General features: G+C 56.0%; 1 protein-coding gene across 1 annotated transcript in view; it reads left to right on the top strand.

The window, feature by feature from the left end:
* The window catches only part of LOC311312425 (putative E3 ubiquitin-protein ligase HERC1), a 53,599-nt gene extending 41,720 nt beyond the window's left edge, over positions 1 to 11,879 (top strand). The window contains exons 58-79 of the mRNA XM_084442378.1: positions 197 to 311; positions 493 to 624; positions 813 to 914; positions 1,071 to 1,244; positions 2,385 to 2,663; positions 2,784 to 2,849; positions 3,295 to 3,420; positions 3,541 to 3,679; positions 3,794 to 3,975; positions 4,154 to 4,309; positions 4,494 to 4,616; positions 4,744 to 4,846; positions 5,361 to 5,530; positions 5,668 to 5,806; positions 5,911 to 6,080; positions 7,175 to 7,344; positions 7,828 to 7,993; positions 8,341 to 8,417; positions 8,566 to 8,818; positions 9,743 to 9,895; positions 10,680 to 10,985; positions 11,672 to 11,879. Of these exons, the coding sequence (XP_084298504.1) occupies positions 197 to 311; positions 493 to 624; positions 813 to 914; positions 1,071 to 1,244; positions 2,385 to 2,663; positions 2,784 to 2,849; positions 3,295 to 3,420; positions 3,541 to 3,679; positions 3,794 to 3,975; positions 4,154 to 4,309; positions 4,494 to 4,616; positions 4,744 to 4,846; positions 5,361 to 5,530; positions 5,668 to 5,806; positions 5,911 to 6,080; positions 7,175 to 7,344; positions 7,828 to 7,993; positions 8,341 to 8,417; positions 8,566 to 8,818; positions 9,743 to 9,895; positions 10,680 to 10,985; positions 11,672 to 11,857 (3,487 nt within the window). The 3' untranslated portion in view covers positions 11,858 to 11,879. The remainder of the gene's footprint in view (positions 1 to 196; positions 312 to 492; positions 625 to 812; positions 915 to 1,070; positions 1,245 to 2,384; positions 2,664 to 2,783; positions 2,850 to 3,294; positions 3,421 to 3,540; positions 3,680 to 3,793; positions 3,976 to 4,153; positions 4,310 to 4,493; positions 4,617 to 4,743; positions 4,847 to 5,360; positions 5,531 to 5,667; positions 5,807 to 5,910; positions 6,081 to 7,174; positions 7,345 to 7,827; positions 7,994 to 8,340; positions 8,418 to 8,565; positions 8,819 to 9,742; positions 9,896 to 10,679; positions 10,986 to 11,671) is intronic.
* The last annotated feature ends 1,373 nt before the right edge of the window (positions 11,880 to 13,252 follow it).

The raw sequence follows: 13,252 nt of genomic DNA, 5'->3' as shown, positions 1-13,252 counted from the left end.
AATAATGTCTCCGGTAGGAAACACAGTTTTGGTTTTATTGCGGGAACATTTGCCCACCTACTGCTGAGTTATCTTTAGTCATTTAGGAAAAGTCAGGGGAGGGTTCATTTAAATAGACATAAAATCATTTTAAATGTACCTCAGTGCCAAACTGCAGGTCTAGTGTTAAATCGTGGGTTTATGATGTCCTTCTCAGGGGGTGCCAGAATGGTCACCTGTACGTCTGGACGCTGCCTCAAGGGGGCACTAGTGTATCGGTGCCCAACTTCCTGAACAGTTTGTCCAGCCAGGAGAAGAGCAGCGGTGTCAAGGTCGGTCTGTCCCTTGGCTTGGCTTCAGAAACAAAATAATTAAATCCCACCGGCTTATATTAGATTACCAACAGCCAAAATGTTTCGCTCCGTCTCACCGCAGTATAACCCAGCGATGATGCGTACCGTTTACTAATCTGCATTTCTGTTTTGTTGTCGTCCCACACCACCCCCCCTGCAGCGCGGCAGTGCCAAGTGTGTGTTCAGACTTAGCGGCCACATCACCGCGGTGAAGACCTTGTCCTTCTGCCCCAGCGGGCTGGCCCTGGTGTCAGGAGGGATAGGAGGGCTCCTCAACATCTGGTCTCTGCAGGTGAAGCACATCACCTAATCGATAAAAAAAAGAGTGTACAGTTAATACATCTTTATAGCTTCTCCCAGGTTCTGTGCAAATGTTTCCTGGTGCAAACTGACCCTGACCAGCCAACTGTAGGAACCGCAGTGGGGCTCTTCTGTACAGACATGCTCTCTAACCCTATCTTGGTTCCCCCCCTTCTGCAGGATGGTTCAGTCCTACAGACTGTGGTGACAGGCCTGGGCTCAGTGGTCAGTACCACCTGGATATCAAACGTGGGGGTGGCTGCCTGCTCTGGACGGTCTAAGGTAGAGTAAATCTGCATGGATGTCACAAAACTTAGGCCCGAGTACAACTAGAGAAAACGGTGTGCTCTAAGAACTTAAAACCTCGACAAGAAAATGCAAGTTATATTAGGGATTCAGCTTATAGATTTGGATGTATACAACTGTCCTCTTCCACAGGATGTTCTGTTGATCCGCTGCACCCCAGACTGGATCTCGCAGAACCACGTCCTGGCGTCCTGCCGGAGCGTCCTGAGGAGCCAGGGCATTCTGGGGCTGAACCGCGCCCCCTGCATGGCCGTCTTCCTCGAGAGACTTCCTGTTCTGCTGCAGGAGCAGTACAACTATGAAAGAGTCAGTCACTCACATAACTACAGTACAATTATGAAAGAGTCAGTCACTCACATAACTACAGAGTCAGTCACTCACATAACTACAGAGTCAGTCACTCACATAACTACAGAGTCAGTCACTCACATAACTACAGAGTCAGTCACTCACATAACTACAGTACAACTATGAAAGAGTCAGTCACTCACATAACTACAGAGTCAGTCACTCACATAACTACAGAACAACTATGAAAGAGTCAGTAACTCACCTAACCATAACTGACAGGGTCAGTAACTCACCTAACCATAACTGACAGGGTCAGTAACTCACCTAACCATAACTGACAGGGTCAGTAACTCACCTAACCATAACTGACAGGGTCAGTAACTCACCTAACCATAACTGACAGGGTCAGTAACTCACCTAACCATAACTGACAGGGTCAGTAACTCACCTAACCATAACTGACAGGGTCAGTAACTCACCCTAACTAGTGTATAGCTGTGAGAGGGTCAGTAACTCACCCTAACTAGTGTATAGCTGTGAGAGGGTCAGTAACTCACCCTAACTAGTGTATAGCTGTGAGAGGGTCAGTAACTCACCCTAACTAGTGTTTAGCTGTGAGAGGGTCAGTTACTCACCCTAACTAGTGTTTAGCTGTGAGAGGGTCAGTAACTCACCCTTACTAGTGTATAGCTGTGAGAGGGTCAGTAACTCACCCTAACTAGTGTATATCTGTGAGAGGGTCAGTAACTCACCCTTACTAGTGTATAGCTGTGAGAGGGTCAGTGGCTTACTCTCCTTTACCTCACTGATTTAGAGAGACTCCTGTCTAAAGACCTGGGAGTGTGTGTGTGTGTGTGCGTGTGCGTGTGTCTGTGTGTCTGTGTGTGTCTGTGTGTGTGTGTGCGTGTGTCTGTGTGTGTGTGTGTGTGGACTGCTGGGGGCTCAGAGGCAGTCAGTCAGGCCAGAGCTCAGTGTTGTGCAGCCCTCTCTCTCTCTGTCTCCAGACAAGGTTAACTGAGCCCAGGGGAAATTCGTTCCAGCAGCTCACTAGTAATTTTCCACCTCACTTGAGGACTGATCACTGATCTGTGTCTGTGTGCGCGCGTGTGTGTGTGTGTGTGTGTGTGTGCGTGTGCGTGTGATTCCGTCCTCCAGGGCCACGTGACGGCGGGTGACCAGCTAGTCCACAGCGCCTTCCTCCAGAGTCTGGCGTCCCTGACCGTGGGTCTGTCCCTGGAGCAGCACCTGTGTCGCGCCCCCCGCCCCCCCCACCACGCCAGCCTGCCCTTCTGCCCCGCGGAGTGGGCCTGGCTCGCCACCTTCGCCACCACCATCAAGACCGCCGAGGCCATCGCCAGGGGCACCACCTTCCCAGAATCCTTCTCTGTCCCAGAGTTCCAAGAGGCGGGGGCCACTGAGATCACCAAGCCCCTGGTCAGCATGTCTGGGATTTCCTGCGTGCGTGCGTGTGTGTGTGTGTGTGTGTGTGTGTGCGTGCGTGCGTGTGGTGAAGGCCGAACAGGAAGTTGATGAGCCTCTCTTTCTCGTCTCCAGGACAACAGTAAATGGAGTTTCATGATGGATGAGCAGCTCATGTCATGGGCCACCACCAGACCTGAGGTAAGACTTTATATATACCTTTAGAATCCACGTGTGAAATCTGAGGTAAGACGTCTGTAAGCCCCGTCTCACATCTGGGAAACACGATACTCGAGGCGGCGAGCTCGACTGATCTCACTTTATACGGCGTGCCCGGCGCCGTATCAGCGTTTGTCCCCTTTCCAATATAAACACTGATCCGAAAAGATCCATCAAACCCACCAAAGAGTATTTCACTCCCAATGTCCAACTCCGGGAAAACGTTAGGCCCCAGTCCGCCCCACGGCCGAGATCCGTCAAGAGACCGTCACGCACGTCGCCCGGGATTCTAAACGAGGGCGCTCCCCGATCGCCGCCTCCGCCGCGGTCGATCGACCGTTCTCACGAACGCGTCCCCCCCCCCCCCCCCCCCGAGCGGAGCCGTCGCTGACCTCTGCGTCTCCGCCCGTCTCTGTGTTCCGGTCAGGACTGGCAGCAAGGCGGCAAGAGCGAGGTGTACCTGTGGGGCAACGGGCGCCACGGCCAGCTGGCGGACGCAGGGACCAACCTCACCGTGCCCAGCCTCGCCCCCTCCCTCTCCCAGACGCAGCAGGTACGGGGAGAGCCATCCCCCTCCCCCCCCCCCACACAAATAAATATGATTTTGTTCTAGCGAGGTTTCGTGTAAACATCACCCGGCGTCCGAACACCCCCGTGTCTCACCGCGCTGCAGGTGGTGTGCGGGCAGAACTGCACGTTCCTGGTGCAGGCCAACGGCACGGTCCTGGCCGTAGGGGAGGGCAGCTACGGCCGGCTGGGCCAGGGCAACTCCGACAACCTCTACGCCCCCACCGTCATCTCCGCCCTGCAAGGTAAGGTGGCCGACGCCACTCCCTCCTGCCGTCCGAACCCGGGGGACTTCTCCTTCCTCCCCGAGTCTGGTTGAACCCCGACCTCTCGCCCGCCCCCCCTCCTCCTCCCGGCAGGCTACGTGGTGACCCAGCTGGTGACGTCGTGCGGCTCGGACGGACACTCCCTGGCCCTGACGGAGACGGGCGAGGTGTTCAGCTGGGGCGACGGGGACTACGGCAAGCTGGGCCACGGGAACAACGAGAGGCAGAGGAGGCCCAAACAGATCGAGGCCCTGCAGGGGGAGGAGGTGGTGCAGGTAGGACGGGAGCTCCGCCCCCACCGGCTCGCGCTGCGCCGCACCATTCCAGATCCAAACGGCTTTATCGTCCGATTTTGTTGAGGGGTGCCAGGGTTTTGTTGGCGTCCGTGGCTTAACTACGGCGCAGCCGTCTCTCAACGTAACGCGACTTTCTCTCGTCCCGTCGTGCGCCCAGCTGGCGTGCGGCTTCAAACACTCGGCGGTGGTCACGGCAGACGGGAAGCTGTTCACCTTCGGCAGCGGGGACTCCGGCCGCCTGGGTCAGAGGTCGACCTCCAACAAGATGCTCCCCGAGAGGGTGGCGGCGCTGGAGGGCTACCACGTAGGACAGGTACGGTCTGGGAACTTCCTGTCACGGCCGCCCTCAGTCAGGCTTTGGGGACGCGCCGGGCCGTGACGACAACAAGGAAGTTAGAATACGGCGTGCGCGCCTAGCGCCAGGCCCGGACCTTTACACCGTACCGCTAAACGCGAATGAACCCGAACGGCCGTCCGCCCTGTGCCGTTGTCCCCAGGTGGCGTGCGGCATCAACCACACGCTGGTGCTCTCTCTCGACGGCGCCACCCTGTGGGCGTTCGGAGACGGTGACTACGGCAAGCTTGGCACGGGCCCCTGCACGGTCAAGTGTTACCCCCAGGTAGGTACGCCGACGGACGACCCTCCTCCTTCTGTCTGGCCGGCGACAGTAGTATCGATCCGGCCAATAAAATGACACGGCGCTGTCCCGAGCGCCCGGACTGACGCAGGCTGTCGTTCCCTTCCAGAAGGTGGAGTACCTGTGTAACAAGGGCATTAGGAAGGTGGGCTGCGGGACCCAGTTCTCCGTGGTCCTGGCGAACGACGGCCACGTCTACACCTTCGGACAAGGTAGCCATGCTGACGGTTTGAATATTTTTCATTTCATCTCAATTTCAAAACCTTATTAATACTCATGAAGCACTGAGGTTTCCCCACAGTGTTTGTTGTTGTTTACAGTGTTGACAAGTTCACACACAAACACAAATATCAACAGAACAAATGCAATATACAATAATAATAATAATAATAATAAATAGTTACAGGTCGAAGTACATGGATCTAGTGCCATGGATTTAAACTCTGTGACTGAACCTCAAGCTTTATAGTCTGTTGTGACGTATTCCAAGTATAAGGAGCATCATGGGAAAAAGCAGCCCTTCCGAGTTCAGAATGCACTCAAGGATCCCTGAAAACAAGCTGATCGTTTGATCGGGTCTGGTAATGGAACACAGAAAGTGGCCTCCGGAGTGCATTCGCTAAAACATCGTGGCGGAAATCCAAAGTTGTTTTTTTCCTATCTGTTTTCTTTTTTTGAAGCCGTCCCATCCACCGCTCTTTCCCCCGCCTCTCTCTCCCCCCTCAGAGCGCCTGATTGGCCTGCCCGAGTCCCTGCTGAAGAACCACAACCGCCCCCAGGCGGTGCCCGCGCTGGAGGGCGTGTTCGTGGAGGACATCGCCGTGGGCTGCGAGCACGTCATGGCGCTCTGCTCCACGGGAGACGTCTACGCCTGGGGATGCAACTGCGAGGGGCAGGTAGGGGTGACCTGGACACCCGGACATGACCAGGACCCGCTGCTGTCTACGCGTTGTTCCACATGGTTGCAGCAATATTGTATTGTGTGTGTGCGTGCGTGTGCGTGCGTGTGCGTGCGTGTGCGTGTGCGTTTCAGCTGGGCCTGGGTCACTCCAACCCAGTGAAGGAGCCGACCCTGGTCACGGCGCTCCAGGGTAAGAACATCAGACAGATCTCCGCTGGCCGCTGCCACAGCTCGGCATGGACCACCCCCTCCGCCTCGGTGAAAGCCTCAGGTAGGCGCGCGCACACACACACACACACACACACACAGTCAACCATGCTTCCCTCTCCCTCCATGAAGGGTGTGTGTGTGAACCGTGTGAACCGTGCCCCCCAGGTGCGTCCGGCGGTCTCCAGCTGGGCCTGCCCCAGTCCGTCCCTCCCCAGTACAACGCCCTGAAGGACTGCAGTCCAGACGTGCTCAGCACACGCCTCCGGGTCCTCTTCCACTTCTCTGACCTCATGTACAAGTCCTGGAGGCTGCTCAACCTGGACCCCCGCAACCAGGTAACCCCGACCCCCAGATCACACCAGGTAACCCCGGCCCAGACCCCCAGATCACACCAGGTAACCCTGACCCACACCCCCAGAACACACCAGGTGACCCCCAGATCACACCAGGTAACCCCGGCCCAGACCCCCAGAACACACCAGGTGACCCCCAGATCACACCAGGTAACCCCGGCCCAGACCCCCAGATCACACCAGGTAACCCTGACCCAGACCCCCCAGATCACACCAGGTAACCCCGGCCCAGACCCCCAGATCACACCAGGTAACCCCTGACCCAGACCCCCAGATCACACCAGGTAACCCCGGCCCAGACCCCCAGATCACACCAGGTAACCCCTGACCCAGACCCCCAGATCACACCTGGTAACCCCCAGATCACACCAGGTGACCCCCAGATCACACCAGGTAACCCCTGACCCAGACCCCCCAGATCACACCAGGTAACCCCTGACCCAGACCCCCCAGATCACACCAGGTAACCCCTGACCCAGACCCCCAGATCACACCAGGTAACCCCTGACCCAGACCCCCAGATCACACCAGGTAACCCCCAGATCACACCAGGTAACCCCCAGATCACACCAGGTAACCCCTGACCCAGACCCCCCAGATCACACCAGGTAACCCCTGACCCAGACCCCCAGATCACACCAGGTAACCCCTGACCCAGACCCCCAGATCACACCAGGTAACCCCCAGATCACACCAGGTAACCCCCAGATCACACCAGGTAACCCCGGCCCAGATCACACCAGGTAACCCCCAGATCACACCAGGTAACCCCGACCCAGACCCCCAGATCACACCAGGTAACCCCTGACCCAGACCCCCAGATCACACCAGGTAACCCCTGACCCAGACCCCCAGATCACACCAGGTAACCCCGGCCCAGACCCCCAGATCACACCAGGTAACCCCGGCCCAGATCAGACCCCCAGATCACAGAGTTTAGCTCCATGGAGATCCGGTCTAAGGCTGTGGATGTTCCTCTGTCTCTAGCCTGTTTCATTTCACAGACGTGCTCGCATGACGCCCGCCATGACGGCCCCTCCTCCGCGCCCCCCTCCCGCCTCTCTCTCCTCCTCCAGGTGCCGGCGTCGCGCTACAGCTCGGGCACGGCGGCCATCGTCCAGGGTCAGCTGAGGGGCCTGCTGTCCCCCAAGGTCAACACCCTGCCCCTGGTCCGCTCCATCGGCAGGACCATGACCCAGGGCAAGACCTACGGGCCCCAGATCACCGTCAAGAGGATCTCCACCAGGTACACGCCACAACACCCCGGCTAGGGTCTACCCCCGCTGCCCTGGGGGGAGCCACACGACCCTGGGTAGGCCACACCCCTAACGGCCACACCCCTGGCTAGGGTCCCTCACAACCCTGGGTAGGCCACACCCCTAACTGGCACACCCCTGGCTAGGGTCCCTCACAACCCTGGGTAGGCCGCACCCCTAACTGCCACACCCCTGGATAGAGTCCCTCACAACCCTGGGTAGGCCACACCCCTAACTGCCACACCCCTGGCTAGGGTCCCTCACAACCCTGGGTAGGCCACACCCCTAACTACCACACCCCTGGCTAAGGTACCCCACCCCCCTGGGCCCTCCACCTCTGGGTGCTTTACCCATGTTCACCTCGCCCCTCTCTCGCATCCGTACCCCCCCGGCCTCACAGCTCCCCCACCCCTCGCAGCCTCTGTAGCCTCTGCGGCGCGGTGGCCTCACCGTCTCGTCCTCCGCTCCCACAGGGGGCGCTCCAGCAAGCCTATCTTCGTGCAGATCGCCAAGCAGGTGGTGAGCCTGAACCCGCTGGAGCTGCGGCTGCCGTCCCGCGCCTGGAAGGTCAAGCTGGTGGGGGAGGGGGCGGACGACGCCGGCGGCGTGTTCGACGACACCATCACCGAGATGTGCCAGGTCAGGTCGAAGGTCACCGGGGAAGATCAACCGAGAGCACTAGCGTTAGGAGAACAAAATAAATATTGATGTCTTCTACGTGATCTCTCTCCCTCTCCCTCTCCCTCTCCCTCTTTCTTTCTTTCTTTCTTTCTTTCTTTCTTTCTTTCTTTCTTTCTTTCTTTCTTTCTTTCTTTCTTTCTTTCTTTCTTTCTTTCTTTCTTTCTTTCTTCCTTCCTTCCCTCCTTCCCACCTTCCTTCCTTCCTTCCTTCCTTCCTTCCTTCCTTCCTTCCTTCCTTCCTTCCTTCCTTCCTTCCTTCCTTCCTTCCTTCCTTCCTTCCTTCCTTCCTTCCTTCCTTCCGCCCAGGAGCTGCAGTCTGGTGTGGTGGACCTGCTCATCCACACCCCTAACAGCTCCACTGATGTGGGCAGCAACACCGACAGGTACAGCACCCTCACGAGCACTCTCCATCTCCCAGTCCCCACTCGCCCGCCGGCGCGTTGTCCATCTAAACCGATCGGCCCGCGTCGCCTGGCGCTCGGCATCCGGACGACGTGACCACCGCCTCCTCCCTCCCCCCCCCCCCGACAGGTTCCTGCTGAACCCCGGGGCGGCGTCCGAGGACCACATGGTCCAGTTCCGCTTCCTGGGCATCCTGATGGCGGTGGCCATCCGCACCAAGAAGCCCCTGGACCTACACCTGGCGCCGTGGGTGTGGAAGCAGCTGTGCTCCATCCCGCTGGGCGGGCCCGACCTGGAGGAGGTGGACCTGCTCACCTACCGCTCCCTGCAGGGCATCCTGCACCTCGACAACACGGGCATCACCGAGGACAACTTCCCCGTGGTGAGGGAATTACAACACAATACAATACCTAGAGATAGTAGCTAGCGCCCCCTACAGGGCATCCTGCGCCTGGACAACACGGGCATCACCGAGGACAACTTCCCTGTGGTGAGGGAGTTAGAACACAATACAATACCTAGAGATAGTAGCTAGCGCCCCCTACAGGGCGTCCTGCGCCTGGACAACACGGGCATCACCGAGGACAACTTCCCCGTGGTGAGGGAGTTAGAACACAATACAATACCTAGAGATAGTAGCTAGCGCCCCCTACAGGGCGTCCTGCGCCTGGACAACACGGGCATCACCGAGGACAACTTCCCTGTGGTGAGGGAATTACAACACAATACAATACCTAGAGATAGTAGCTAGCGCCCCCTACAGGGCGTCCTGCGCCCGGACAACACGGGCATCACCGAGGACAACTTCCCCGTGGTGAGGGAATTACAACACAATACAATACCTAGAGATAGTAGCTAGCGCCCCCTACAGGGCCTCCTGAGGACAGCTTCCCCGTGGTGAGGGAATTACAACACAATACAATACCTAGAGATAGTAGCTAGCGCCCCCTACAGGGCATCCTGCACATGGACAACACGGGCATCACCGAGGACAACTTCCCTGTGGTGAGGGAATTAGACCACTGTGCTGTAGCACAATGCCTAGAGATGGTAGCTAGTACGCCCCCTGCACCCAGATTACACTGGCATTATCCAGCTCCCTGCGGTGAGAGAATTAGAACACAATACAATACCTAGAGATAGTAGCTAGCGCCCCCTACAGGGCATCCTGAGCCTGGACAACACAGGCATCAGCGAGCACAGCTTCCCTGTGGTGAGAGATTTGCGTGTAGAACTACAGCTGCTCTACTCCTTTCAGAGCTATATTTAAATGTCTTCCTTCTGTCCCGTTTACCCCCCTCCCCAGATGATCCCCCTGGACGCGTTCGTGGCTCACGGCGCCGACGGGAAGCTGGTGCCCGTGGTCCCCGGGGGTCGCAGCATCTCCCTGACCTTCGCCAACAGGACCGAGTACGTGGAGAGGGCTCTGGAGTACCGGCTGCACGAGATGGACCGGCAGGTACGGGGCCCGCCACGGCGTAACCGGCAGTTTGCGCCCGCGCCGACCTTAAAGGACAATGCTGGTTTTTGACAACCTGGACCTTATTTACGACATATTATAAGACGTTTGACTCACCGAGATCACTTTGGTGTAGTTCGGAGGCATGTAGAAGAAATTTAAAATCCAGCGCGAGCCAGTATATCCATGTAATGGCGGCGGACGGGGCACCGAGAATGCAGTTTCTAAAAATCTATTTTCTGCCGCGAAACGGTTGTTTTCATCAATCTGTCTTTATGAATCGCTAGTTGTGCTTACATAGAGCGTAGGCCTGTTGTGGTATTTCCCATGCCTCTGTAATATAACACCAAAGTGATCTTGGTGAGTCAAACGTCTTATAATATGTCGTAAATAAGGTCCAGGTTGTCAAAAACGGGCATTGTCCTTTAAAGTCCAGCTGAAACGGACGTTCGAGATCATCTAGCTTCCGTGGTTTGACGTAGTTCCGACTCAAAAAAGGCCATCGGGGCGGGACATAATGTTTAGAGGAATTTGGGCGGGTTATAACAACTTAAGACAGATTCGATAGGCAGAGAGCGTTAATTGATGGGTGGATGCCGTGAGATTATTGGTTGACCTTGCTCTTGCATTGCTGACGTAAGCACTCGGGAGATTTTGTGCATATATTGTTAATATATATATATATTGTTAATATATGCACCAAGGATGTGATCCAAAATGGGGGGGGGGGGGATTGTTTTCACGGCATCTTTAAGAGTTGTCGTTGCGCTCGTCCCGTCCGCAGGGGGCGGCGGTGCGGGAGGGCATGTCCGCCATCATCCCCGTGCCCCTGCTCTCGCTGCTGACGGCGCGCCAGCTGGAGCAGCTGGTCTGCGGCCTGCCCGAGGTGTCGGTGGAGACGCTGAAGAAGGTGGTGCGCTACCGCGACATCACCGACGGCCACCAGCTGGTGGGCTGGCTGTGGCAGAGCCTGGAGGAGTTCACCGGCGAGGAGCGCGTGCTGTTCCTGCGCTTCGTGTCGGGCCGCTCCAGGCTGCCGTCCAACCCGGCCGACATCGCCCAGAAGTTCCAGATCATCAAGGTCGAGAGGGTGAGGTCCCGTTTCCGCGTCTCCGTAAAGCGAAAACGCCTCAGTGCAGCTTCTCAGTGCGTCGTATAGACCCCGTTTAGACTTGGTTTTGGACGATCAGATTCAAAGTGGACGCAAGAGTCTAAACGGCCGCCGAAACATTTTAGCGAGGTGGTCTGGGTTGTGTTTGACCACATATCTTCACGAGTCTAAACGCTAATGCGTCCTGAAACGCTTCGAACGCTACGAAATTGCCGCCGACAAAGACAGGAAAACACGTAGTCAATGCAGGATCATTTTTCTCCTTTTTCGCCTTATCCTGCGCTTTTTTGCAAGTCGCAAATGACTTGTCCTATCAATCGAAACAGTTTAAATAGTCTTACTATGTTCGTTAGTTCTTCTAACATCTTAGGTTGCTTTCATGCGCACTTTTTTTTATATCTGCCCGAAGTCAAGCCGACCGATGATTGATTTGAACAGCTGTGCGACGCACACGCAGGCAGGAGTGAGTGAGTTGCTATGGTTACAATATAAGAACACACGAGGTCAGCTGGGCACATTTGGAGACGCAGGATAGACACGGGCGTAAACGACGATGCGTCCCGCTGTCCACTTGTGATCTGATCGTCCAAAGCGAATTTGAAGTCTAAACAGGGTCATAGAATATGTAAACAGCTCTTCTATCTCCTCCCCCCCCCCTCCCACAGCCTATCAACGGCCTCCCCACCGCCCAGACCTGCTTCTTCCAGCTGCGCCTGCCCCCCTACACCAGCCAGGCCGTGCTGGCCGAGCGCCTGCGTTACTCCATCCACAACTGCCCCTCCATAGACATGGACAACTACATGCTGTCCCGGAACACGGACGCGGCCGAGGGCTCCGACACCGAGTACTGACCTGGGCTCGCCGGCGACCCCCCCCCCCCCACCCCCCCACCCCGCGTCACCGATCAACACGCCCCCCCTCCGTTACTTGAAAGCACAAGAACCGCGCGTCTCGTGTACTTTCTTGGCCTCCTCTCTCTCGTTTTCTCTTTTTTTTTATTTTGGTGCAATAGTTCTCTCGCTGAGAGGGAACGACGTACCCAGGGTGCACTGCACACGGAGGTCCCTCTCAACCACGCCTTGAATGAGGGATTCTCACAGTATCTGCATGGTACACAATATTTCTTATAGACTGTTAGCTTAAGAACAACTTCTTTTTTTTTATGTAAGGAGAACTGCACTGAAATGTTGCCTTTAATGGCAAGCATATCTAACCCTACTGGGGGAAATGTGATTATACACTATCAGCGCTACTATTGTGAAATGCTGTGAATTATAGGTCATTTGTTGGCATGGTCGGCTCCTACCGGTGCCATTTTTCACACTACAGTGCCACGGTACTGGGTCCTGGGTGGGTTTAAACAAGCGTCCGCCGACTTCGTGTCTCTGGTTCCTGCTGAACCTCGTCCGGGTGGTTGGGCTCGGTTCCGGGGATATGGTAGGGATCGATCACAGCCTGTAGACCAGGGTCCGACATGTCAGGGGGGAATCATGTGAACCACAGAACCGTGTCGGCGAGCGTGGAGCTGTGTTGACGGCGTGCTGACAGCGGGTCAGAGCAGATTTGGATTTGTCCCAACTGCTTGGGGTGTGTCAGACATAACTGGAACCAGCGGATCCGTTCAAGGGGTGCAAACACGTCACGGGTCACACGGCGAGATGTAAATCAGGCGCTCCTTGGCGCCGGTTAGAATAAGAGGAGAGTCCGTGCTGTTTTGACAGTAGGTTCCGGTGCCCGACAAGCCTCAGTCCATACAAAACAGAGCGTCCTGACCTGTATGATGAATGTATGTCCTTATGCACTCGGCTGGTTGTTATTATTTGCCAAAAAAACTGTACTGTACTGTTAAGTGTTGCCGCGTGATCAACTGGTTTTTGTGTTTTGGTGCAGTTGTGAAAAGTGTTGTGAAGCTTCCAGTGTCCTCTCCCTAGATCCGCTGCAGGGGAAGGACGTTCAAGATTCAACATGTCTTTGTTACGCCTTTCATGCAAGTATACGAGAGTAAAAATGCTTGGGTTCTGTCATGGGAAGTGTTTGAACACGTAGATCAAGCTTTAGGCCATGAACGGTAGGTTTGAATTGTCGTGCGTAGTATGCAACTCTTTTTTGAGCTCCGCCCAAAACACAGGGATATGTGGACTCAGAGAGACCCAACTGGCTACTTCTATATTGAGGCTTCAGTGACTGCTGTGTGCTGTGTGGATTACTATATAGCTGTATAATTCAGTTTTTATAAAGAAGTGTTA

The sequence above is a fragment of the Borostomias antarcticus genome (assembly GCF_949987555.1).
Source record: "Borostomias antarcticus genome assembly, chromosome: 8".
Classification (NCBI taxonomy): Eukaryota; Metazoa; Chordata; class Actinopteri; order Stomiiformes; family Stomiidae; genus Borostomias; species Borostomias antarcticus.
Note: the sequence above shows the minus strand (reverse complement) of the source record. Positions and strands in the feature narration are given on the sequence as shown.